The sequence below is a fragment of the Ranitomeya variabilis genome, chromosome 2 (assembly GCF_051348905.1).
Source record: "Ranitomeya variabilis isolate aRanVar5 chromosome 2, aRanVar5.hap1, whole genome shotgun sequence".
NCBI classification, from domain to species: domain Eukaryota; kingdom Metazoa; phylum Chordata; class Amphibia; order Anura; family Dendrobatidae; genus Ranitomeya; species Ranitomeya variabilis.
Genome location: NC_135233.1, coordinates 309,549,689 through 309,576,639, shown reverse-complemented (window position 1 = coordinate 309,576,639; position 26,951 = coordinate 309,549,689). Strand labels below are relative to the sequence as shown.

General features: G+C 42.8%; 1 protein-coding gene across 1 annotated transcript in view; it reads left to right on the top strand.

Annotated features, from left to right (window-relative positions):
• Positions 1 to 23,870, top strand: part of GPR50 (G protein-coupled receptor 50) — a 309,342-nt gene extending 285,472 nt beyond the window's left edge. The window contains exon 2 of the mRNA XM_077285218.1: positions 22,681 to 23,870. Coding sequence (XP_077141333.1) covers positions 22,681 to 23,546 — 866 coding nt within the window. The 3' untranslated portion in view covers positions 23,547 to 23,870. The remainder of the gene's footprint in view (positions 1 to 22,680) is intronic.
• The last annotated feature ends 3,081 nt before the right edge of the window (positions 23,871 to 26,951 follow it).

The following is a 26,951-nucleotide window of genomic DNA, read 5'->3' as shown; positions in this document are numbered from 1 at the left end:
AACGTCAGACACACCATCGTAATATGAGGGGCCCTGTGCCAGTACTGCAGCCAATGAGAGAGTGTTCCCCCCAGCTCGAACAGTGCTTTACCACTTGCAATACTTACCTCTCCCTGCTCCACAACTGTGTAGTGTGTGCTGTTAAATCCTTCAATGGCACTGCCAATACAAATTTCTTGAAATGATCGATGAAAGTTGAAATACACAGGGGCCCTGGCCTCCATTTAATACTTTGCGCCTACTACCACTGTCTTTATTATTTGGGCCTACTAACGGTGTCTGCCGCTGCTTGTTCTCCACTGAACAAAGCTGAGCCGCCACTTTACTCCTGTTTCGAATATTAAACTGCATTTGGCCTACTTGTTAGGTTGGGCCTACTAACAATGTCTGCGACTTCTTGCTTTTCTCCTCTACTGAACAAAGCTGACCCGCCACTTTACTCCTGTTTCGAATATTAAACTGCATTTGGCCTACTTGTTTGGTTGGGCCTACTAACTGTGTCTGCCACTCCTTACAATTGTCCTCCGCTGAACAAAGCTATGCCGCCTGTGTACTCCTGTAACCAATTTTGAACTGCATTGAGCCTACTTTTTTATTTTAGGCCTACTACCTGTGTCTGTCTGCGCCACTCCTTACAATTGTCCTTCGCTGAACAAAGCTATTCCGCCTGTGTACTCCTGCAACCAAATTTGAACTGCATTGGGCCTACTTTTTTATTTTAGGCCTACTACATGTGTCTGTCTGCGCCACTCCTTACAATTGTCCTCCGCTGAACAAAGCTATGCCGCCTGTGTATTCCTGTAACCAATTTTGAACTGCATTGAGCCTACTTTTTTATTTTAGGCCTACTACATGTGTCTGTCTGCGCCACTCCTTACAATTGTCCTCCGCTGAACAAAGCTATGCCGCCTGTGTACACCTGTTACCAGTTTTGAACTGCATTTAGCCTACTTACTTTATTGGGCCTACTAATTGTCAGCCTCTCATTACAGTTGTCCTCCGCTGAACAAAGCTATGCTGCCTGTTAAGTGCTGTTACCAGTTTTGAACTTCATTTAGCCTACTTTATTATTTGGGCATATATCTGTGTTTCCTCGTCATCCTGCCCATTGCCCAGCCACTGCTAGAGGAGTCTGCTGGTACATTGACCCAGACCACTACATTCCCCTTGCACTACACAGCCAGGGTCTGACCCTGCTGAAAGTCAGGTTCCCCTTCCCGCATACTATACCACCTTACACGAGGACAAAGAGGAAGGTGCAGATGAAAGTGCAGGTTCCTTCATCAGGTGGGGGGGCATACTCGTTGGCGACATCACTGGCACAGGGCCCCTCATAGTACACAAAAGTGTCTCTGCCGGTGGGAGGCGCCCCCGCCGTCAAACACACCGCCGTACTTTGAGGGGCCCTGTGCCAGTGCCAATGCGAATGAGTGGGCCCCCCTGCTTGCTCAGGATCACAGCACTTGCAAAGTTTAAATACTTACCTCTCCCTGCTCCACCACCGTTACGTAGTCCGCGTTTCCTGGGCCCACGAAAAACTTGAGCCAGCCCTACCCCCCACAACTTTAGCTAAATGACCCCCAAATTTCAATGCCTAACTATTATTATAAGGTAAATTAAGATTGACAAGCTTAAGTAACAAGAATTGATGTTTTTGGCATTTAAATGGGCACTGTAGGTGTTTTCCTGTCCTCCACTCACTGCTGACTTTGATTCCCCATTGACTTGCATTGGGTTTCGTGTTTCAGTCAGCGCCCGACTTTGCGCAATAATCGGCCGATTTCACCCGACTTTTGAGAAAGTCAGGTTTCGTGAAACCCGACTTGATCCTAAAAAAGTAAAAGTAGCTCAACTCTAGTTCTCAACACTCGAGATGTAATCCATGGTTGAGATATGGAATGTTTTGGGCTCTGTTTTGGATCTTACTTGGGCTTTTCTGATGTTAAAACAACAACATTATAATTATTGAAAAAATAAAATAGCATGGAAACAATATGAAATTACGAAAATGTATAGCATACTGTCAAGATTACTCATTACTGTGGGTGCTGACGCTATTCCACTGTGTGGCACCAGGATGCCAATGTCCTCCTCTCCAAGTGCAGTCAAATGGTTGTCAACACTCTCATAGTACTGGGACTCTGGCACTGAAGTCTGGTCCCTCACAATGTCAGCAACTTCAAGTTTCTTGTGTGCATCCTACCATAACTCTCTTCTTCTCTATCGACTTAAATTATATCACTTTTGTGGAGCAAATTCTGATGAATTTGACAGGTGAGTTTACTGTCTTTCAACCCACTCAACTCTGACCACTTTGGTGGAGCTAGCCAGGACTAGAGTAAAAATGCCAAAATTCATAACATTTTTTTAGCAACTTCACATTGCGCCACATTTCGCAAGGAAAGTTATGCCAGAAGGGAAATAAAACTACTTGATGAATAGGGGCCAATGAGTTTGGCAATTTCAACATTTCTCATGAATGCGGAAAATAACTCAACTTGGTTTCCATTCCACTTCTTTCCACAGAAATAGCACTCAGGTAAGACACATCTGAACTTTGGATAAAAAAAGTTGAAGTCAACCATGGTATGATTTTGTGGATTCACATGTACCATAGATATTGATTCTGAAACGGATTCTGAAACTGTTAATATTAGCGTGTATTAATTTTGCTGGGCAAGTGGACAGATTTTTGTGCTAAGTGGTAACAGGACAGAAAGTAAGTAGCTGTTGTAACCTTGGGAATGAACTGCATTCCTATTTGTTTTTACTTTCTAAGTGAATTTATAGTTAACAAGTAATTCATTACATTAGATTTAAAGGACAACAGTGACCGGTTTGGAACGCTGATCCTCATTGTAAAATGTATAGAATGTATAATGCTTGAAATTGAGTAAGATAAGACAAGTGCAGCTGTGATATTGATGAAAAGTAAATTACCATCATATGTGCCATCTATTACTGATTCATCCCTAAGACGTCCTATCTGATATTGAACTTCTGTTATCTTGATCAGCACATTGAATGAAATGAGGTTCAGTGTGTTATTATCCCAGTTGGATTCTGTGGTTGATGAACTATATGAACTAGAAATACAAATATAAGAGGTAAAAAGGATATGGTAATTAAAAGCAAATGTATAGCATGGTTATATTCTTTTGAGTTCTATTTTTTTTAAATTATATAACTCAATTATAATGGGAATGGAAAACAGTATAACTTCTATGTTTAATACAAGATATGAGCTGATCTTTTGAAATTTGAATTTGCAAACTTACTCGAATTTGTCCCCAAGTTTTAATTTTTGGCAGATAAATTTGTGTTAGTCTCAATATTTGAAAGTTTGTAATAGATCGGAAAATATAAGTTTGGGAGAGGAGAAATAGAGAACCCCATTCACAATAAAAGCTTATACTTTACAGAAAAGAGAGAAAGAGAGATCAGACCCCAATGACCATAAGAACTTACACTTTATTTACAGGAGATAAAAGAGAGGACCCCGCTAACTATAAGAGCTTACACTCCACAGAAGGCAGAATCAAGCCAAGATATTGACAGTGCAGTATAATCTCGATGTGTTTCAAAGTATCACAACTTCTTCAGGAGAACCACAAAGCTTTGTAGCTTTGTGGCTCTTCTCGATAAGTTGTAATACCTTGATGCATGTTGTAGAAGGGAAGTGCCCCAAACATGGACAGATAACAGACGTACACGATGGAGTGTTATGTTATACTGTGTGCTTAGACCTTGAAGTTTGGATGGATAACATGGTTTTGTTTTGGATAAAGGTTGTTGTTGCATGAACTAAGACAGGTGGAGAAGCATGGACAGATAATGGACGTACACAATGGAGTGTCATGTTATACTGTGAGCTTAGACCTTGAAGTTTGAATGGATAACATGGTTTTGTTTAAAATGTGATGCAGGATACAACTAATGTCAGTGTACCTTAGTTTTATGTTTAGTTTTCCTAGGGTGTTAAGTAGCTGCGAGGGTTGTATGTTACTCTTTTGAATTGTGGAAAACTGGAAGGCGTGTCTGTGTAAAAAACAGAAGCAATTGACTAGGATCGTACTAAAAGAAAATTGCATTCATTTTGTGGGGTTCAGGAGAGTTTATTAACTGCACTGGGAGATCTCCCAGAGTGTATTGTTCCTTTTGTCCCATTTTAGGTATCTATGTAGAAGAGCACCTATCACTCCAGAGAAGAAGTCTTGACCTTTTCCCAGATGCCCCTGAGAGACTCCAGAACACCCCTCTTACATTTAGTGCCAAGCTGAAACATCTCCTCTCAGATTTCAGCCATGAGGAGGAGACTGTAATAAAACCCAGCGCCACTTCTTCCTGTCATTTTCCTCCTGGTCATTATTATATACATATATATATATATATATATTGGACTGTTATTATCTGCAGGAGGACCAAAAGACTGGACACCCAACTGCACGGAAGTCAGGCTGTGCACCATTAACTCAGCCGGAGGAGGGGGTTAAATACATAAGAAAAATCCGGTCCTTTACCCCGAATCTAATATATATTATATATAAATAATGATGTTATATTAATTGTCGTGTTACTGTGTAGTAAATTAGGTATAAGTGCAGGAATACCTGTACATGGACATACTCAGTAAGTTGTTCATGCGAAGGTGTTCATGCATTTACAGCCAGTAGATAACTCCAACTCCACATGGATCAATGATCTGCATGTGCATTATGGATCATTAGCAGCCATGCTATTTTAGTTTAAGTCTCTATATGCATTATGGAATTGTAATATGTGTGAATGGGGTGTGAATGGAGAAAAAGAGTAAGGTTCTCTAGGGTCAGGTCCCTCAACTAAGGTGTTTGCCACTTTAACCCTAGCAATGGTGAAGTTCATAAGGGATGGATTGAATGTCGGTTAGAGTTAGATGGTGTTCTTTCCCGCAGTAAACTTGAGTATTGTGACATCACTCCCTCCTCCAGAAATTCTGACCTGCCTAGTAAAGATCTGCGAATCTATCTATGGAGGGACATCAACGATCTTCAATCAAGATCACAGGAGAAGTGCCTGATGGAAGTCGTGTCTCATGCATGTCTGATGAAAGTAAAGTCGTGCCTGATGGAAGTCGTGCCTGATGGATGTCGTACCTCCGCTAAAAAAATGCCATGAGGCCCATCTACAGGCTGTGACACCCAGCAGTCTCATCAAGCCAGATATACACATAATAGAGTAACATGAATTCTGGCAGGGTGAAGGGTACGCACAGCATGATGCTGGCTGACCTATGGACGGTAAGAGTGAAGCCATTCCAGAGTCTGGCCACTAAGACAACATTGGGATAGGCCGACACCTGAAGACCAGAAATGACATCACCACAGAGAAAAGACATATCAAAAAGACTTTGATAACAAAAGACTTTGATTTGATAACAATAAGACTTTAATTAAGATCCAAGAAAGAAGAAGAAGGTGTACTCTGTGGATAGAGATGTTGGGTTACGGTGAAAAGCAGGGAAGAGCTGATGGCGGTGTGGATGATGTCTAGGTATCTAAGTGCAGAATTATACTTCATTCCATCCTGAATTGTCACAATTTATAATTGGGGTTGAGTAGGCAAATAAATCCCAGAACAACACTTCCCTCAAATTTAATTGTCATGTTCTCGACAACAGGGGGATTGTAGAAGGGAAGTTCCCCAAAATGTATGTCTTTACATAGAGATGTGCTTAGTGATATAATTCTCCCACATGTGTTCCCAGAAGCGCCCTCCTCCAGGCTGTTGTATTGCAAAGTAGGTCTGCCACGAGCTGGTAAAACAGGTTATTGAGGGGATGTACCTTTGCCAGTGTACAATAGACTTGTGACCTCATTCCCCACACCTGGGGCTGGACACACCTCTTTTAGCTGGACACATAAAAGTGACAAGAGCATGTGCTCTGGTCTCTTTTGCTTTGGCTGCTTCCTGGAACAATATGGACTTCTTACTAGGTCTTAGGGATAGTAAGCTATAGATGGGAGGGCTGATATTGTATGTGTGATTTGGGTAATTTGGGCAGTTAATTGTGAGTTTTTACTTTTTGTACTGTGTGATATTGTTGTGATATTACTGGATATTGTGGGTTATTATTGTGTGTATTGTTGGGATATCACTGTATACTGTAGTGATATTACTGTATTAGAGTTGTAGTATCCGTATATTTGTATATATATATTTATATTCACCAGCTTGGGTATAAATATATATGTATGTTATAGACTACAGACTTGTGTGTGTGATAAATATCCTTTATTACACGGTTTTGTCTCAGTTAGTACAGTATATAGAATAAGGAAAAGATAAGGTTGAGGCATATTTAGTGGATATTATTTATTAGTAGTCAAGTTCGGCGATAATAGTTAATATTGGACCTCAATAGAGGTGTAGGGAGAGTTCCCCCTTTGATAACCATAAGGGTTAATATTTTGTGGAGGAATATCTGATCCTTTTACACATGTCAAAAAGAATCAAAAACATCCTGTGCCCTTGCCTCCTCCATTTTTCTGCCTTGCAGCACAGCGCTTATTTGAAGGAAACTTCTTATGTGGGTTGTATTTTTCCTTTGGTCAGGTAGTATATTGACTTATTGATCTTTGTTTTATGATCTACCTGTGGCCATTGCTATATGTATCCCTACTTCCCTCTGATCTTGGGAGTGTATTTAGTTACACTGTGCTTCTTTTGGAGTTGATTCCATCTGGCCACCTTTTGTGGCAAATGCAAAATGCTGCATTATCCCTCTTTCCCACTTTTTGGTTTGTATTATTATTATTATTTTTTTTTTATATATAGCACCATTAGTTCCATGGTGCTGTACATGAGAAAGGGGTTACATACAGAGTTACAGATATAGTTTACAGTAAACACGTTTACAGTGACAGACTGGCACAGAGGGGAGAGGACCCTGTCCTTGCGGACTTACATTCTATGGGAGTGTATGCCAGCATTCCATCAACATCTGATAATTTCACTTATTTATCCCTATTATGTTTACCAATTTGTGTGCTCATTATAACTGGTCTTAGCAGCGTGACTACATGTGTTTATTGTGCATTTTTGAACCACAATTGTGGGCTTGGAGGAATGGAAGGGCACAGCCCTATTGTGGGCTATTGTGTTGTTACAGGTTGTTTTAAATATTTTTAACTTTGCAGTGTTGTCACTTTAATAAAGATTTTTGTATTATTTATTTGGTGATCCCCGTGTTTTACATGCTACTCTTCCCTTCTTTTTGATTCATGCATTTTTTAGCATGTAACGGGAGATCCTTGTTAGTGGTGCCCACTGCCCTCCAGTTTTCTTCCACTTTGATACATGTCAAGATTAAACTGCACTGTCAATATCCTTGCTCTATTCCAACTCCTTCATTGTTTGCACACCAGCAGCACAAAACACCTGCTGTCTCCTTTGGATTTACTAACCAGACGGGCTGCAGCAGCTGGACCCTTATTTATTAAAATATCAGAGTTGTGTCTCATACAACCCTACCAGTTGGGCGGAAGCACCATTGATCACAACATTAATTTAGATAACACCCTATTGGGCTTTTCTTGTTCCCTAGTTATTTTCATACACTCTACAGAAGAGAGACTTATCCAGTAAATCTGTAGATGAAAAATGACTCTACCGTACAAACTGTGCTCCACTGGGAACCGCTGATCTTTGATGGCCTAGGTACTGACAACCATTGAACAAGATGTAATAGTCCATAACATCTTATAGCTGCCAGCATTATGGCAGGCCCACATGGCAACACAAAATGATCTTAGCCCAGAAGTGTTCTATGGGCCCCAATGTAATAATGTCCTCCATCATGGCTCCTATCCTGTTGTAATGACCTGCATCCTGTAATAATTTCCCCTTTCCTGGGCTGTTTATTTAATAATGTCCAGCATCCTGGGACCAATCCTGTAATAAAGCCCCCCATCTTGCCATAATGTTCCCCATCCTGGCAACATATTGTAATAATGCCCCACGTATTAGGCCTTATCCTTTAATAATGGTCCCGGTCGTTGGCCCCTTCCTATACAAATGTCACCCACTGGCGCTCTCCTCAAACACATTTAACAAAAAAAATAGACGATTATTCTTTCCTTGCTCCTGAGGTGAGCAGTGCCCTCTTCCTCCTCCATAGGCGATGCATGGGGGTGGCCATTGCATTGCAATGACCTCATATGTCACCCATGACACCAATCACACCGACATCAGCTGCTGGCCTCTGATAAGCTAATGGTACCTATAGCTATTGCAGCTCAGGGAGCTGGTGGATCTCTGTGCCACAATACATTTCAGATAAATGTGCATCCGAGGATGGACATTTAGCTGAATACAGAGCTTGCATCAGCCAGACCCGTGACTCCACAGGCCCTATCGTGGTCACGCCTTTTGCAACCACTATCTTTATACCCCTGGTTAGCTTCCTCTCTGATGCTTCAGCATTGTGTGAAGTGGTCCTGGGCAAACCGCTATCATTCTCAAAGTGGTTAAATTCACATGAGACCACGAATTTTAGGAAATTCAGTTGAAGCTCGGAAACCTCCATGGATCGATCAGCTAATTTCTACCTATAACGTAATGCAAAGCAGCAAAGGAAGTGTTGGAGTCATTTCATATATTGTTAGCACTGTACTGTTTCTGCAAATGTGACAGCTTCATATCCATAAATTCGGTAACTGTGGAAGCCAATAGAATACAATGAGATCATTGTCATATTTATAGAACCAGCTGGTGATTACTTTTCCTTTGTGAAATGATGCATTATCCTCCTGGTAGTAGATTGTGGCCATAAAGGGATACAAATGCACGGTCAGCAAGTAAACCTCTAGGCAGTGGCATGTTTATCATTCTCATTGGCATTGAGAGAACTAATGAGTGCCACAAAAAACATAGCTCCTCGTACCGTTACACAGTCTGAGCAGTGACAAAATGCAGGATCTGTCTTTGGATTTTCGTGCTTCATGCCAAATTCTTTCCCACGCATGTTGGGAAAAAAAATTACATATTTGACACCACTGTTGCCTTCCTGTTAATATGGATCAGTATGACCATTCTACTCTGACCTCTTTTATTCACAGAACTGACACTCACGGTATCTATTTGGTGACAATAGATATTTAGCTAAATAGTAATTTTTAGAGATTTTCAGCATGTGGAAATCTTTTATAATTCATCAGAAAATCAAAAGTGTTACTTGCAGGTGATACGCAGATGAATTCTGTTGCAACTTTTATGTCACTGTCACATGTAGGTGGTTCTTTTTTCGGATACTTGTATCCTGGTAGTGGCTAGTCTGGGGTCATCTTTGCCTTGTAAGTCTTTGGACAGAACAAACAGGTGTCTTGTGAAGACCCCATACCCGTCAGTTGCTATATTAACGTTCTTCATAGTGTTATATTTAGCAAAAAATACGGACTTCTGGAATAAATCAGTATGAAGGGTATACATGTGTGTAACTGACTCCAGATGTTTCCACCATGAGTGAGATACTTAAGTCCATATTGTTTGGAATAGTTAAGCGCTGAGTTGAATTAAATATTCTCTTCATTTTTAATGATTTACAGTGAGAGCTTATTAAAAATAAACTGCTACCTTTTGAAAAAAAATATAATGTTTAGTCTTGTAGCCCTTTGTACTTTAACCAACACCTCACATAAAATGTTTTCCAATCACTATGATCTTTGTGGAATAATTGTTTTATGAAGCTAAAACCTGTACTACTGAGCTCCATTACACCACAAATACCCATCGGTAAAAGTAATTTATGGTACCTTAGTTATGGTATTTTACGGAGTTGCCACAAATCAAGGAGCTAGCAATCAAAATTTGACATAATAGGAACTTTGCTGTTATCATTTAATGCTAAATACAATCAATATTTGAACATTTTTATTTAAAGGAGATTTACAAAAATGTTTTTTCACTTAATAGGCTTCTGTTGGGTGAAAATCAGAAACAGAACTTTATGTACCCCTTCCCCTTCTTCAACACTGACTCTTCACTACCACCTCCAGTCTTTGTAGACAGGCTGCAGCGGTGATATCAACAACACTGCAGACAATTACTGGGTTTAGTTGCTTTAGCCATCTGCAGCTTAGCCCCATGATTGGATACGGTGCTGTTCACATGAAATCAGCTCTGCAGAGCATATGGACAAAGGCAAATGTTAGGGGATTGTCATAGCACACTACATAGAGAGTGAAGAAACTCCATCTACAAGTCATGTATGCTTTCCATTAAAGGTATTCTCTAGTGGGTCTTACTTGATGGCTGTCAGGCTGCCTGCTTGGGTAGCAGGTGTTGACAGGTTTCATGTACGCATCCAACTCTGAATAGGACAGTTGCATGATACCTGTCAATCTTGTCCTGCCTGGCAAGTACCTCTTAGAATAGCTTCATCATCACTTTTTGCTTTGTGCAAGCTCGGTCCACAGTCCAGGTCAGTATTCTCTGGCCACGGACAGAAGCTGTCCAAATTTCCTTACCTTCTCGGACCCCAGGATCAGCTTATTATTATATGGGCTGGCGGCATGGTGCACAGATGACATGCTTGACAGTCAAATCAAACACTACACTGTGGAAATTCCCACAGCTCCTATTCATCGCACTGACCTGGACCGTAGATCAGGGTTTGTATGAAGTGATCCGCTCATCTCTAATTTGTAACAATTACTGATCTCCACTATTGCATAGTTAAATTACATCTTTACTTTACCTAAAATCTTAAAGTCTGTAGTTTTTAAACAAAAACTGTAAATATAATATTAGATGCTTTTGTTCATATATTTTTTACACTTCATTAGGATTCACAATGTCCATCTAACTTACATCACTTGCATAATTGTTGAGTTAATAGTATATGGGATGCAGCTACGATCTTAGTTCTTACCCCTAGTGTTTATGTCCATTCGGTTACCCGCTTAAGCCTCCCAGTCATAGTCCCACTTGTGCATGCCTGCAACATAGTGAGGCATCGTTTGTTGGTTTGGTGCCTAGAAGTGGGGCAAGTTCACTTGTGTAGCATTACTGAACATGTGACAGTTGCAAAATGGTCTGGTAATCAGCGTTGGTGCATATCAAGGACTCCAGGAAAGTAATGAATTAACCCCTTGAGAAAGTAAACACATCTGACTTTACTTCCCCAGTTGATTTATCATATCCTCCACTTTGAATTTGTGATTGCCTTAGAACTAATCTGGCTTTAGACTTCTTTGAAATATATTGGAAAAATTACCACTTTGGGAAATAAGAATACTTTTCTCATACTTAGCAATGTCATCACAAGGAGGATTGCAAGAAAAGTTAACACCTCCACTTACTGTGTCACATGTAAATCATTGCTGTATGGCTAAGGCTTCTTTCACACTTCCGTCTTCCAAATCTGCACAGGATCCGTCAAGACGTTGAAATGACGGATCCTGTGCAGATTGTGGAAAACGTGTGCACTGGGCCCGTCTTTCTGACGGACCCATCGAGCCTATGTGCACCTGTTGTGTATGCGTCTTCGCAGCGGTTTTCCGCTGCGAAAACGCATACACAACACAAGCCACGTTAAAAAAAAATAAAAATTGCAGTGTTCTCACCTACCGGCATTCCCGTGCAGCGATGCTCCCGGCAGCTAGCGTTCCTAGTAATACATTGCGAAATCTCGCGAGAAGGAAGGAACGCTAGCTGCCGGGAACATCGGTGACGCTGCGCGGGAACGCCGGTAGGTGAGAATATTGTGATTTTTAAATTTTTAAATTATTTTTAACATATCTTTTTACTATTGATGCTGCATAGGCAGCATCAATAGTAAAAAGAGAAAGAGAGCAAACGAGAGAGAATTTCCCTGATGGGAAATTCTTCCACGCATGCTCTCTTTGAAAAGGCGGGACCCGTCGCTGGATTCCTGCTTTTCACAGGCAGCGACGCATCCTGCGCCCATAGGCTTCCATTGTAGCCAGTGAGAGGCAGCGCAGGATGCGTCGCTGACCGATTTTCCGACGTGCAGAAAAAACATTCCTCTGAACGTTTTCTCTGCTTGACAGACCGTTTTTTTATGCAGGATCCAGTGAAAGACGGATGAAATGGATGGCCATCCATCACAATCCGTCGCTAATACAAGTCTATGAGAAAATGCAGGATCCTGCAAATTTTTTTGCAGGATCCTGCATTCTTAAAAAACGACAGATTGTGACGGGAGCTGAAAGACGGAAGTGTGAAAGAGGCCTAAGTTCAACCATTATTTACAAGGACCACATATTTGCACAAACAAAATTCCAACATACTCTGGTCTCTTCCGTACATCAGATGACATTCGCCTATTCAAGTGTATGGGTGCAGAAAAGAAAATTGGATCCAACACAGATCTACCACATAGCATCCAACTTTTATGGTGTCATGGGAAAATGTATTTGATCTCATAAATTGTATTCAATGCTGATGTATAAAGACAAATCACATAATTGATTGCATGTGAATGATAATTCAGATGAAAAAATCTACTTTTTTTTTTCTGGATGAAAATACGACAATTTTTTTACATTCATGAGAACTTATACTAACAGTCAGTTGATTTCATGAATCATATACCGTAATTGTAATTATAACTTGTGTAATACAAACACAACTTCATCTGGAAAGTCTACATTGTAAAACATTTCTCTAATATGGTTAGTATGATGTACAAGTTAAGGGATGGATATAAGAAAAAGTCATTAATAAGATAATACTATTTTCATTGCTTTCAATATGACATTTGCTGCAAACGGAGATTGATAAAGGTTTTATAATTATCTATTCAAAGATAGATGACATACTGCACCCCACATTGAACTTCTTGCAACAATTTTAACCTTACCTGTACATTCAATGGTTTTCCTTATTCTTATGATTCAGACTGAAGGCAGCAAATACATAAAGGAACCCATAATGAAACAAGGAGTAAAGAAACATGTCTGAAGCAAACAAGAACATGTGTTAAACTTTAGATTCCTCAAAGTAGCCCCCTTTTACTCTGACAGATTTACACCCCCTTGCCATTCTCTCAAGCAGTTTCATCAGGAAGACTCCTTCAATGGCTTTTCAACAGTCTTGAGAGAGTTCCCAAAGTGGCTGAGTGATTATTGGCTGCTTTGCCTTTATAATGTTGTTCAACTATTCACAAAACATCATAATTGGGTTGAGGATGAGTGATTGTCGAGACCATGTTATCTGATGCAACACTCCATCACCTTCCTTCTTGGTCAAATAATCTGGAGGTGTTTTGGGGCATTATTCTGTTGCAACACAAATGATGCTCCCACTAAATGCTCCCACTAAGTGCAAAGCAGATGCAGCGCCCCAGAGTCCTGGTCGTTGCAGTACTGATGCTCCGCCGCTAAGGGGGGCTATGGTACATCTGATGGCATTGAAGGAGTTCACCTGACCAGGTATCACAGACACCAATACACTTCACAGTCTGGCCTCCAGGGGGAGCTAAGGGTGCTATGTATTAGGCCACTCCTCACAATCTGGTAAAACTGGGGGTTAGATAGGAAGTTAGACAGAAGCTGACTGGGTTGGAACCAGGCAACATCCTGTGGCAGAGGGTGTTGCAGGGGAAGATTCAGGGGGGTCCCTGTCAGGGGTGGGATCCTGACAGAGGCCTAGCGAACAGAAAGAACGTTATGGGACCGCGCCTGCACTTAATCGCGGCGGTACCCCAAGAAAGGACAAGAAGCGAGGTTTATTGTGCTGAGTGAGAAACAAGATCACGCAACAAGGAGAAACACCAGTAGGAGTCGTGCTGTAAGACGAGGCAACATCCTACTGAGGCGTGCAGCCGGTGGCTGGAAACGCCGAGGAAGTATTGAGCTCCAGGCCTTACTTCAAACCTATGGCAGGACAGTCAGTTATAGGCGGGCTGTCTCACCCAAAATCACCTAAGCAGACACAGGGGGCAACATTTGGAGAGGGGCGACTCTAGGGTCCCGGAAGAGCTCCGAGCCTAACCGTCATACGGGTGCGTACTAGCCATATCATCTGGGGGACGAAGAAGAACATCATAATCGAGTTGTGAGGGAACTTCAGAAACAGACACAACAGTTGTGGGAACTATCCCGTAAGCAGAGCAGGGAAGGACCACAACACACAAGCGCTAGAAGGTAGGCACAGATTTCCACCTGCAAAGCGAACTCTGGAGGTGCCATCGGACCGGCCGGACTCAGGTAGCCTGGTTGACCGTATTCCGGGCTGAGGATCCTGAAGCCTTCAGTAAAGAGGTAAAGAGACTGCAACCTGGTATCCTCGTTATTCACCGCGACCTGCACCGCACCATAACATCATCACATTCTCAACTTTCACTGGACGCCCATCAGCAGGGTCACGGACCGGGCCTAGCCACCATGACAACCCCAGGACTGAGACACAGAGGCCCGGTACCGGGTACCCCTCGGCCCTGCGGCAGTGGGGGCGCTCCAACTTGGCATCACGAACAGGATCTACTTAAGCCTGAAGAATCAGGTCATGTGTGCCTTGGAATTGTGATTTGTTGTGCTTGGACTGTGACTCATTGCAAAGACTGTGCATTGCCACTTGCCGCCAAAAGTTCCCGCCAAAAACTGCCGCCATTGCAGCACCACGGGGAGCGCAGAGGAAGAAGAAGAGCGTACCATGGGAGGAGACTACCAGAGTGGCGCCAAAAGCGGCGACCGCCCCCCCCGACTATTGCTGCGAGATGATGACCTGCCCAGAAGCAGAGGAGAACCACCCCCTGATTTGCAACGGCGGGGACAAGGTGAAGAGGGAGCTTGACCTTGGAGAAATGGCGGAGCCAGGTGCATGCCTTGCCGCCGAATGCCGGACAGCGAAGATGATCAACAAGTGCCCGAGCGGCGGCAAAGTGACCCCGGGTTGTCCCCACCGACCGGAGACGGATCCTAACTCACCGCAGCTGAAGGGCTCGAACTCCTTGGAGCCGCTGGCAGAGGATCTGAGCCCGCCTATCCCGACCACAGAGCCATGGCGAGCGGAGCCACATCGGGAGGCTGCCTTGGAGGAGCCACGGTCCAGGCTGCAGCCGACTCCAGTGTCCTTGTTAACGGAACAGATCGGCATCGGTGGAATCACATCAGGCGCAGGTATGGAAGGCGCCCCTACTCCCCCGACCGATCCTGCTCCCCTGACTGATCCCGCTCCCGCGACCGCTCCTCACCTCGACAATGACCGTTTCCTTTCAGTGGAGCGGGTGGTGCTGACTCCCGACACGATGGGGAAGCTGATGCCTCCGCTACCGACCAGGATGGGGGAACCCCTAGATGTGAGCTCGGACGGGGTGATCTTCAAGTGGGACACCCCCCGGATTGGGCAAGATGGAGCTCAGGAGGAGGGCCTCACCCTTGCTGTGCTCACTTGGGAACAATATAAACAATGCTTGATCCTACATTGGAAATACCGAAAAGAGACAGAACAAACTGACGCGCCAAAAGTACAACACCCAAAGCCTGTGCACGGCAGGAAAGATGCGGTAAAGTGGGGAACTGTGCTGGCCTTTCACCCGAAACGGGGTTGGGGCTCCATACAGGAACCGGGACTACCGACTGACGTCTTCGTTACCAGTTACAACGTGAAGACTCCCTTCCTCAACCGATATGGTGATCCATTATTGCAAAGGGGGGGATCAGGTGACCTACACCCACCACCGGAGTGCACAAGGATGGTGCGCTCGGAACGTCCAACGATGTGGGCCTGAGGAGGTGAACCCTGTTACCCCGACCATGACTGATCCGGACTTGACAGATCTTGTTACTATCGCCACAGTACGCCTTGTTGCGGCTACCGAGCTTGCAGCCAGGGTTAGCCTTCGAATCCAGACACCGGGTGAACTGACTGCACCCGAGAGACCAACCACCGATACTGACACCGCATCAGCCGGTGGCCAGGGACCGAAGCCGCCACGGTCAGGAGATGTCCACTACCGGCTGATGTCTTGTAACTTACAATGAAGCTCCAAAAATGCTTTACAAAATGTATATAGTTAACGGTCTGTCCTTTTTGTGTTTTTCTCTGCTGCTACAACCCGACTAGGGTTAACTCTTAAAGGGATCCCTTAGTTTACCCGGGATCCCTACTTTTGTCTTTTTGCTTTTGTTTCTCGTTCATCACTGTTGAAAAGAACTGCTGGATCATGAACACTGCATGATTACAAACTTATTGTAAATAGTTCGCACCTTCTTAAAGGTGCCCTCTACTGGTTTTACGAAGAAAAGGACTCTTTGCGAAGAAACTGTTCTTGGAAACAGCACCGGAGTCCTTGCTGTATACGAACTTGCAGCTTGAGAAGTTGCACTACCTCCGAGAGACTTGGTCCCCTCTTAAAGGGGACGTTCACCAATAGCACTTAAAGTTGAATAATGCTTACATGTCGAAGTTATATGTAGTTAGCTAGTTAATTGTAAGAAATGTTTAATAATGTGTTAGAGAATGAGGACAGGAAGTGAACTCGTACGGGGTTAGTCGGTGAGTCCTCCTAGGAGCCATACAGAGATGGCTCAGTGATCTTGAACTGAGAGAAGGTTGATAAGTTCTATACTGTGTATAGTAGCAGAAAGGCAGTATTCCCAGACGAGAATGGGGTGGTCCTGCAACAGAGTGAGAGGCAGTAGGCCTGGGGCAGATAGACAGGCGGTCCTGCAGATGTAAAGGTGGAAAATGAAGAAAAGTTGATTAGCCTTATAGCGTTTTATAAGAAGGTCTTTAGTGGATTCAGCGTATACGTCCTTAAAGGCAATGTTAAATTATTGTTCAGAAATTGCACTAAGTAGAATACCCGGTTGGGTAAGAGAAGTTATTTATAGTATGTTATTTCAAATATTTAACCATGTTTGTAACGTTCAAGTGTCCTCACCCCCCATAAAGGGAAGCTCTGTTCAAATTTACTTATTGTTGCATTTCAAAAATTGTATGTCTTTTTGCTGACATGTATTGTTGTTTTCTTCCCAGTCCAGGAGTACTGGATTTAACTGGGGGGGAGTGCAGCGCCCCAGAGTCCTGGTCGTTTCAGTACTGATGCTCCGCCGCTAAGGGGGGCTATGGTACGTCTGATGGCACTGAAGGAGTTCACCTGACCAGGTATCACAGACACCAATACACTTCACAGTCTGGCCTCCAGGGGGAGCTAAGGGTGCTATGTATTAGGCCACTCCTCACAATCTGGTAAAACTGGGGGTTAGATAGGAAGTTAGACAGAAGCTGACTGGGTTGGAACCAGGCTACATCCTGTGGCAGAGGGTGTTGCAGGGGAAGATTCAGGGGGGTCCCTGTCAGGGGTGGGATCCTGACAAAGGCCTAGCGAACAGAAAGAACGTTATGGGACCGCGCCTGCACTTCATCGCGGTGGTACCCCAAGAAAGGACAAGAAGCAAGTTTTATTGTGCTGAGTGAGAAACGAGATCACGCAACAAGGAGAAACACCAGTAGGAGTCGTGCTGTAAGACGAGGCAACATCCTACTGAGGCGCGCAGCCGGTGGCCGGAAACGCAGAGGAAGTATTGAGCTCCAGGCCTTACTTCAAACCTATGGCAGGACAGTCAGTTATAGGCGGGCTGTCTCACCCAAAATCACCTAAGCAGACACAGGGGGCAACATTTGGAGAGGGGCGACTCTAGGGTCCCGGAAGAGCTCCGAGCCTACCCATCATACGGGTGCGTCCTAGCCATATCATCTGGGGGGACGAAGAAGAACATGATAATCGAGTTGAGGGAACTTCAGAAACAGACACAACAGTTGTGGGGACTATCCCGTAAGCACAGCAGGGAAGGACCACAACACACAAGCGCTAGAAGGTAGGCACAGATTTCCACCTGCAAAGGGAACTCTGGAGGTGCCATCGGACCGGCCGGACTCAGGTAGCCCGGTTGATCGTATTCCGGACTGAGGATCCTGAAGCCTTCAGTAAAGAGGTAAAGAGACTGCAACCTGGTGTCCTCGTTATTCACCGCGACCTGCACCGCACCATAACATCATCACATTCTCAACTTTCACTGGACGCCCCTCAGCAGGGTCACGTACCGGGCCTAGCCACCGTGACAACCCCAGGACTGAGACACAGAGGCCCGGTACCGGGTACCCCTTGGCCCTGCGGCAGTGGGGGCGCTCCACAGATGGGATGGCATGTCATTGCAAAATGCTGTGGAAGCTATGTTGAGTAAATCTGTCTTGAATTTGGAATAAATAACCAACAGTATCACCAGCAAAGCACTCCATCACACCTCCCCCTCCATACTTTATGTCAATATGCAGTACCTGGGGTTGGTAACTCTGATTAACTTATCCTCTGAAGCAGAGGTCATTCTTGGTCTTCATTTCATGGAGAAGTCTTAATAAGATCGAAATACAAACTAAATTGCCAAATCCAGATGCAAAAATTCTGCTGCTTAATGTATAATCATCTACAGGAACTTTTCTATTCTTTCTTAAGAGATGTTGAAATGGTAATGTACTTTCAAAAACATTTTCATAAATCAATCGTACAGGCGATTATAAGAAACTTTGTAATGTACCTTATGAGAGAAATCCGTTTCTTTCTTCACTTATCAGACACGTCTTCTCTCACTTTTCCCTGAAGTCACCATTTGATGTGAAAAAACAGTTCAACTTTGTCTTAATCAGAGGAAAAGGACTGCAGGTTTCATGTTACACAGCCCACTATCTTCTATGGAGAAGGAAGGGTAGGGAGTGAGCAGCATGAAAGGGAGCAGAGGCAGGAAGAAAAACATGGCGCCAAGCTCTCTAACAAGTGTTTTACCTCACATCAGAGGTTGATTTAGATCAACACAGCTCAGCTCTGCTGTATAATATCCTCATCTCTTTCTCCCAGCAAACAGTGGATTGCAAATCACAGATAGTACACACAAAGGGGAAAACTGGTCAGAATGCCGAAAATAAGTCAAATAATGGCCAGAAATTGAGTCATTCCTCATGTACACAGGACTTATTCTTCAAAGTTACCTGCAAGCACAGTTACCCTTTAAATTTCTTCAATTTTCAACTATAGTTGAATTGCCATTACCTGTTATTACCTGCATATAGTAATTCCCTGCATTATAAAATACATGCTCATGAGACAAAGACTTATTTCAATTTGTATTGTAACAGTTGAACAAATTTTACCCCTTTCTTAGTTGTCTCCATAATTAATTGTAGACAGTAAAGCTACTTTTAATGTCTGAATCCTGAGCTCTGACTTCAGGTGCGCACTTTGTGCTACAATTTTGTATTCTAATGTCAATCCTGAGGTCTCATTTGAAAATGAAGAATGATAATCACATCATATCTGTCATTTTATATAAAATAAATCATCCTGGATCCAATCAGGATTATAAAAATATTTAACTAAATGCCGATCTATATTTTGAATTCTGTCCATCTCTAGTAGGAAGGTAAATATTGAGCATGTCAAAATTTTAGGTCTGCCTTGTCACTAAATAAAGAAGGATAGGTTCAGCTGTATAATTTTTGACAATAATGAGTAGAGATGAGCAGATTTATTTGCGGAGGATCGAGTTTGAGTCGAAATTCATGAAATTAGTTGTATCATGTGAATCTGAAGATTTGAGATTCAATTGGCAATCTGCAAAAAATAAAAACTTGCTCGACGCCATCAGAGAGCAGTCTAAAGACTGTTTGCATTGCTGCACGAATCCCCCCACATAATGCCCTGCAGCTATGACATCTAGGGGATTTTCATAGATTATGCAGTGGTGGTCAGTACCTGGTCCATCACAAATCAGTGGTTACCAGCGGAGAACAATTTGTACAGCAGAGTCATTTTCCATCTCCACAGTCAATGGGTAAGTGTTTCTCTCCTGTAGAAGGTAAGTTCTTATGGTCAGCGGGGTTCTCTCACTCTCGCTCCTGTAGAATGTAAGCTGTTATAATAAACAGGGTCCTCTCTCTCTTCTGTAGAATGTAAACTCTTATGGTCAGAAAAGTCCTTTCACTCTTGTAAAGTGTAAGCACTTATGGTCAGTGAGGTCCCCTCTCTCCTGTAGATTGCAAACTGGTCAATGGGTTCTTCATCATCTTCTGTAAAGTGTAAGCTTTAATGATCAGTGGGGTTCTCTCTCTCATCTGTAAAGTGTAAGCTCTTATGGTCATCATGGTTCTTTCTCTCTTCCACTCCACTTGTATTTTCTGAGCACTTAAAAGCTTTTTAGTATTGAGATTTGTGCAGATTTATTTGCAACTAATAAAATTCTTTGGGTTTTGTAATTCAGTGAAATCATCTAATTTGAATTTGAAAAGATCAGCTCCTCTACAATAATGGTGTTATAATTAGAGATAAGTGAATCTTCTGTTAGGGGTCGAGTTCCCGCCTCTGCACAGGGGGAATCTCGAACCCTCTCCGCTGTGGTCTCCCATTCTCCTCCAGCCGCAGTGGAGTTTGCTCAGCGGTGACGTCGGTCCCTATATCTTGCTCAGTCTGACTCTGTGCAAAGGGTTACTGCTGCCTTTCCAGCTTGCGGTGTCGAGCACAAGAGGTCTAGTTGTACTCTAATTCCGAGTCTAGGGGTAGAGTTCTGTGACTCCTTGCTTGCGCTCTTGGTGCGGTACCACGGCCCTGTGACGCAACAGGGTCCGCTTTCTTCATACTGGGTGAAGTTAACCCGTGTGTGAATCCATATTGTACCACCATATAGTCCGTCATTACTTAGCAGCAGGTTCCATCTCTGCACGGTGGACCCCGGGCTGCGAATGCACCTTACTCTATCTTTCTAATTATTTGGTGCGTTCTGCTAGCCCTAACATCTTCTGAAATTCTAATTTGAATCCTTTGTTGAATTTCCCCCCAAAATGTGTTTTGTGGCAAATCAGAACTATTCCAATTGCCTTAAAAAGATGTGTACAACACTCTGAGTTCTCCTAGGATTGTATCCAACAGATTTCATAAGATTTCATGCATGTATGAAGTTATGGTCTCTTCTCCAGCGATATAAATATAGGAAAAGCTGGTTTTGCAGACACACAATGGTGCTGGAGCCTGAGAAGGGCCAAAAAGTCTCTCTATCCTACAGGAGGAGACAAATGCTTAGAGGAACGATTTAATGGACTTTCCATTGTGGCCTAGTAGTTTATAAATTTTGGTGCATGAAATATTTCAGCTAAAATTAGCAGATTTTATCTTTTTGATGCTTTTTGAAAAGTGTCAAGAAGTGGTTTGATTAGGTCATAGGTGGCAGGACCACTGTAAATTGGACACAGTTATTATACCTTACATCAGAGTTTCCCAAACTCCAGTCTTCACGCCCCCTAAGACGTCATGTTTTCAGGGTATCGTTAGTATTGCAGAGGTGATGGAATTATTATCAAGGTATCAGAAACTGTCACAAGTTCTCTCACCTGTGCAATGGTAAGGAAATCCTAAAAACATGATCTATTGAGGGCCATGAGGACGGGGTTTGGGAAACAATGCTTTGCGCAATATATTATTATGAGGTATAGCACAAATCTACAGCTGCGTAGATTTCTATTTCTTGAACACGGACAACCTAAGATGCACTAGATATATTATGAGGCAGGCACTTCTTAATAAATTAGTTCATTTTATTTCAACATATCTTAGTTTTTGACTGCTGTTATTGTCCTTGTTTCAGCTTGCAAGTTCACATTGTAAAGTAATAGATCACTATAATGAAAAACCCTTCATTCTTATGGTCTAAGGAAGAAATACGTTTCATTAGTAATAAATGTGGAATGCTAGCACTGTTTAGAAATGAGACATATGGTAGATATATTTTTTATTAAGTTGTGTGCCCTGCGGATGTTTAAAGCACATAATGCACTGAGGAGAGACTGGTTCCCCAATTTGATAATGTGCAGTTAATAACTCGACCTCCACTGTTCAGATTGCTAAAGATTCTAAAGTTAAAGAGAACATGTTGTGTCCCTAAAAGCTATTAACACGCAGATATAGGGTTCATTTGTAGGTTGATAATGTTACAACACTGTCCGTCCCCCTTACTAAACCAGCAGCTGCTGGGAGAAAATGTACTTTATTCCTCCCTGGTGTTGCCGACTTTCAGTCTCTGATGTGTGCCGAAGCATCTTCAGTCCCCGCATTGTGAGTGGCAGCTGTAGGCACCCTCCTCCCCGGACATCACAATGGGGCAGCCGATGCATTGAAAAACTGCATCCGCTGCCCCCGTTGTGCTTTTTTTTTACAGTATGCGTCGGTACGTCAGCACGACGCATTGTGTCGTGCATCGTACGACGCTAGTGTGAAAGTAGCCTTAACCATATATTGTACCATTGTATATGTATGGTTAATCTGTTATGTATTGGTGTTGATTTTTGTTTAAACTTTGATCTAATTTTATTGGCCAGGTAGACTCGATTTTTCCGTGATTATTTATTCAAAAGCCGATGGCTACTGGGAGGAATAAAATTAATTTTCTCTTAGTTGCTAAGTTGGCTGAGCAGCTATTTACCTGCAAATTTTGACCCTATATCTGCAAGTTAATAGTGTTTTGGGACATAATAGATCATGATGAAGATCAACACTCTATAACAAGTTGGTTCACCTATAATGCATTTGGGAATTGTTGTATGCCCATTACTTAATTCTCATACATTACAAAATAAATTAAAATTTGTCTAATTTTCCCTATATTTACCTATAATTATTTATTTTTCTCTTTTCAGGTAACATCTTTGTCGTCAGTTTATCTGTTGCAGATCTGGTCGTGGCAGTATACCCATATCCAGTTATTCTCATAGCAATTTTTCATAACGGATGGACGCTGGGAAATATCCATTGTCAAATCAGTGGCTTTCTGATGGGACTGAGCGTCATAGGTTCTGTTTTTAACATTACAGCCATAGCTATTAACAGATATTGCTACATCTGCCATAGCCTGCGGTACGACAAGCTTTACAGCCAGAAAAGCACATTTTTTTACCTGTGTCTTACGTGGATATTGACTGTTATTGCAATTGTACCAAACTTTTTCGTTGGATCGCTACAGTATGACCCACGGATTTTCTCTTGCACTTTTGCCCAGACTGTTAGCTCGTCATATACAATTACAGTAGTTGCGGTGCATTTTATTGTTCCTTTGGCTATAGTAACATTTTGCTACTTCCGGATATGGGTCTTGGTTATTCAAGTCAAGCACAGAGTAAGACAAGATTCCAAGCAGAAGTTGACACCAACAGATCTCCGAAACTTTTTGACTATGTTTGTTGTGTTTGTACTTTTTGCTGTGTGCTGGGGACCCCTAAACTTCATTGGCCTTGCTGTAGCTATTAATCCTTTTCAAGTGGCTCCAAAGATACCAAAATGGCTGTTTGTGTTGAGCTATTTTATGGCTTACTTTAACAGTTGTCTCAATGCTGTCATTTATGGTCTTCTTAATCAGAATTTCCGCAAAGAATACAAAAGAATACTGATGGCCTTGTGGACTCCAAGACTGCTGTTTGTTGATACATCCAAAGGTGGGACAGAGGGAGCTAAAAGCAAGCCTTCGCCAGTCGTTACAAATAACAATCAGGCTGACATATGCGTTTAAATAAGATGGACAGCCAATTTATAGGCATTTCATTTACTCAAGATTACTTTTAACATTTTTCACCATGTGCCTGTTATCATGCACTTTGTCCTTATTCTAAATGAACAAAATATACAACATCTGATATACATGAATCTGTCTTGGTCTCATTTAATAAAAAAATACATTTGCTACATTGTCCTTTCTAAGATTCTAAATAATATTATCTGTGATATCCTTGCATTCTAAGGTAGAGTATATCCCTTCTGAAACAACTAACATATTTAATAGGTTTGCTCAATGCAAACAGTACAGCATGGTCAGTTCTGTTCAGTCATTTCTTTACTCTTAGGCCGGCCTCACACTAGCGAGTTTTACGGACATAAGAGCGCAGAAATTACGTCCATAAAACTCGCAAAATAAACGGCACAATTATTCTCAATGGGGCTGCTCCTATTAGCCGTATATTACGGTTCAGTATTATACGGCTTTCTACGGCCGTACAAAATCGCAGCATGCTGCGTTTGTCACCGTATTGCGCAAAAAAATCGCCAATGAAAGTCTATGGGGGCGAGAAAAATACGGATTCCACACTGACCAGCAGTGTGACTTGCGAGAAATACGCAGCGGTGTTAGTGAAAAGTCGGTAATTCAATTGCCGGCTTTTCATTTCTCCTGCACAAACCCGACAGGATATGAGACATGGTTTACATACAGTAAACCATCTCATATCCCCTTTTTTTTTGCATATTCCACACTACTAATGTTAGTAGTGTGTATGTGCAAAATTTCAGCGCTGTAGCTGCTGAAATAAAGGGTTAAATGGCGGAAAAAATTGGCGTGGGCTCCCGCGCAATTTTCTCCGCCAGAATGGTAAAGCCAGTGACCGAGGGCAAATATTAATAGCCAGGAGAGGGTCCATGGTTATTGGCCCCCCCCGTGGCTAAAAACATCTGCCCCCAGCCACCCCAGAAAAGGCACATCTGGAAGATGCGCCTATTCTGGCACTTGGCCACTCTCTTCCCACTCCCTGTAGCGGTGGGATATGGGGTAATGAAGGGTTAATGCCACCTTGCTATTGGAAGGTGACATTAAGCCAGATTAATAATGGAGAGGCGTCAATTATGTCACCTATCCATTATTAATCCAATAGTACTAAAGGGTTAAAAAACACACACACACATGATTTAAAAGTATTTTAATGAAATAAACACAGCGGTTGTTGTAATAATTTATTGTTCTCTCAATCCATCAGGAACACCCTCGCTTGGAAAAATAATAAACGCACAAGATACATACCTTCTGGTGAACCGTCTCGTCCCACGAAGTAATCCATCTGAAGGGGTTAACTAATATTACAGGCAGGAGCCCTGCTAAATGCAGCTGTGCTCCGTGCTTGTAATTCCCCAGCGAATGAATGAAATGTAGGTCATTGACCTACATTTCCTTCAGTCGCGGTGAGGCGCCCCCTGGTGGATGTCCTCATATGACCTGGAGCGTGGGAAAAAGTTCCCAGGCTGCAGTTCATGAGAACATCCACCAGAGGGCGCCTCACCGCGACTGAAGGAAATGTAGGTCAATGACCTACATTTCATTCATTCGCTGGGGAATTACAAGCACGGAGCACAGCTGCATTTAGCAGGGCTCCTGCCTGTAATATTAGTTAACCCCTTCAGATGGATTACTTCGTGGGACGAGACGGTTCACCAGAAGGTATGTATCTTGTGCGTTTATTATTTTTCCAAGCGAGGGTGTTCCTGATGGATTGAGAGAACAATAAATTATTACAACAACCGCTGTGTTTATTTCATTAAAATACTTTTAAATCATGTGTGTGTGTGTTTTTTAACCCTTTAGTACTATTGGATTAATAATGGATAGGTGACATAATTGACGCCTCTCCATTATTAATCTGGCTTAATGTCACCTTCCAATAGCAAGGTGGCATTAACCCTTCATTACCCCATATCCCACCGCTACAGGGAGTGGGAAGAGAGTGGCCAAGTGCCAGAATAGGCGCATCTTCCAGATGTGCCTTTTCTGGGGTGGCTGGGGGCAGATGTTTTTAGCCACGGGGGGGCCAATAACCATGGACCCTCTCCTGGCTATTAATATCTGCCCTCGGTCACTGGCTTTACCATTCTGGCGGAGAAAATTGCGCGGGAGCCCACGCCAATTTTTTCCGCCATTTAACCCTTTATTTTAGCAGCTACAGCGCTGAAATTTTGCACATACACACTACTAACATTAGTAGTGTGGAATATGCAAAAAAAAGGGGATATGAGATGGTTTACTGTATGTAAACCATGTCTCATATCCTGTCGGGTTTGTGCAGGAGAAATGAGAAGCCGGCAATTGAATTACCGGCTTTTAACACATATCGCGCTGAATGAAATCTAAATACAGAATATATATATGTGTCTCAATGACATATATATATATATATATACTGTATATATGTTTTCCCGAACATTTGAGCACATAAATCCATTAGATGTCGGTTTTGCAAGCCTGCGCGAAAATCTCGCAGTACGGATGCCATACGGATTACATACGGAGGATGCCATGCGCAAAATACGCTGACACACCCTGCCTACGGATCAATATTTTGGGAACATTTCTCCGTATTACGGCCGTAGTACGGACGTATAATACGTGGCGTATTGTCTTACGCCCAGTGTGAGGCCGGCCTTACTGTGTCATCTTTTATGTTTTCAGACTCCACAACATGTAATAACAGCCATTACAGTTCCTACACAGGATCCTAGACTACTAAATTGAAAATGTAGCTAGAAGACAGGCAGGCATATAGTGTGGCTGTATCTGAAAGTGGTTTTCTTTTTAAAGAAGATAACCGCAGACCATTGTAATTCAGACAGTTCAATTTTTCTTTTCTCTCCACATAGATGAAACGCTTATTGCTTGGTGTCATTTCAGGAGGCAACACTTAGATGAGATACAAGATCTTGTGTTATGCACCATAAAGCTTTACTATCTAGGCCACATCTCAGGTCTCTGCTACAGCTTTCTACTGTCCATAGAACTGGCTTGATGACAGCTATAGCTCCCCGTAAATTTGAGTATTGGTCATCCTCATGCAAATCTAAGCCCACTCAAGAGGACAGTTTTATCAGCCTCTACATTTTTAGCAGTACTCACACAGACTGCAAACCGAGGGCGTCTTCATGGCCGCTGCTTTACAAGACGTCGCTATACCTTGACAGCCAGGCTGCCCAGCGGTCAGCTGTTTTCTGGTCCCACAGACATATGCAATACACAGACAGGACATCACAGCTCCACACTGCTCTGTGAAGTGGCCATGTTTGTGTATTTGATGGAGGCTGGAAAAACAATAAAAGCACAATAGAGTCTTATCTGGTGATGGAGGATAACAAGGTTCAAGGAGGTGCTAACCTGATCAGGTTG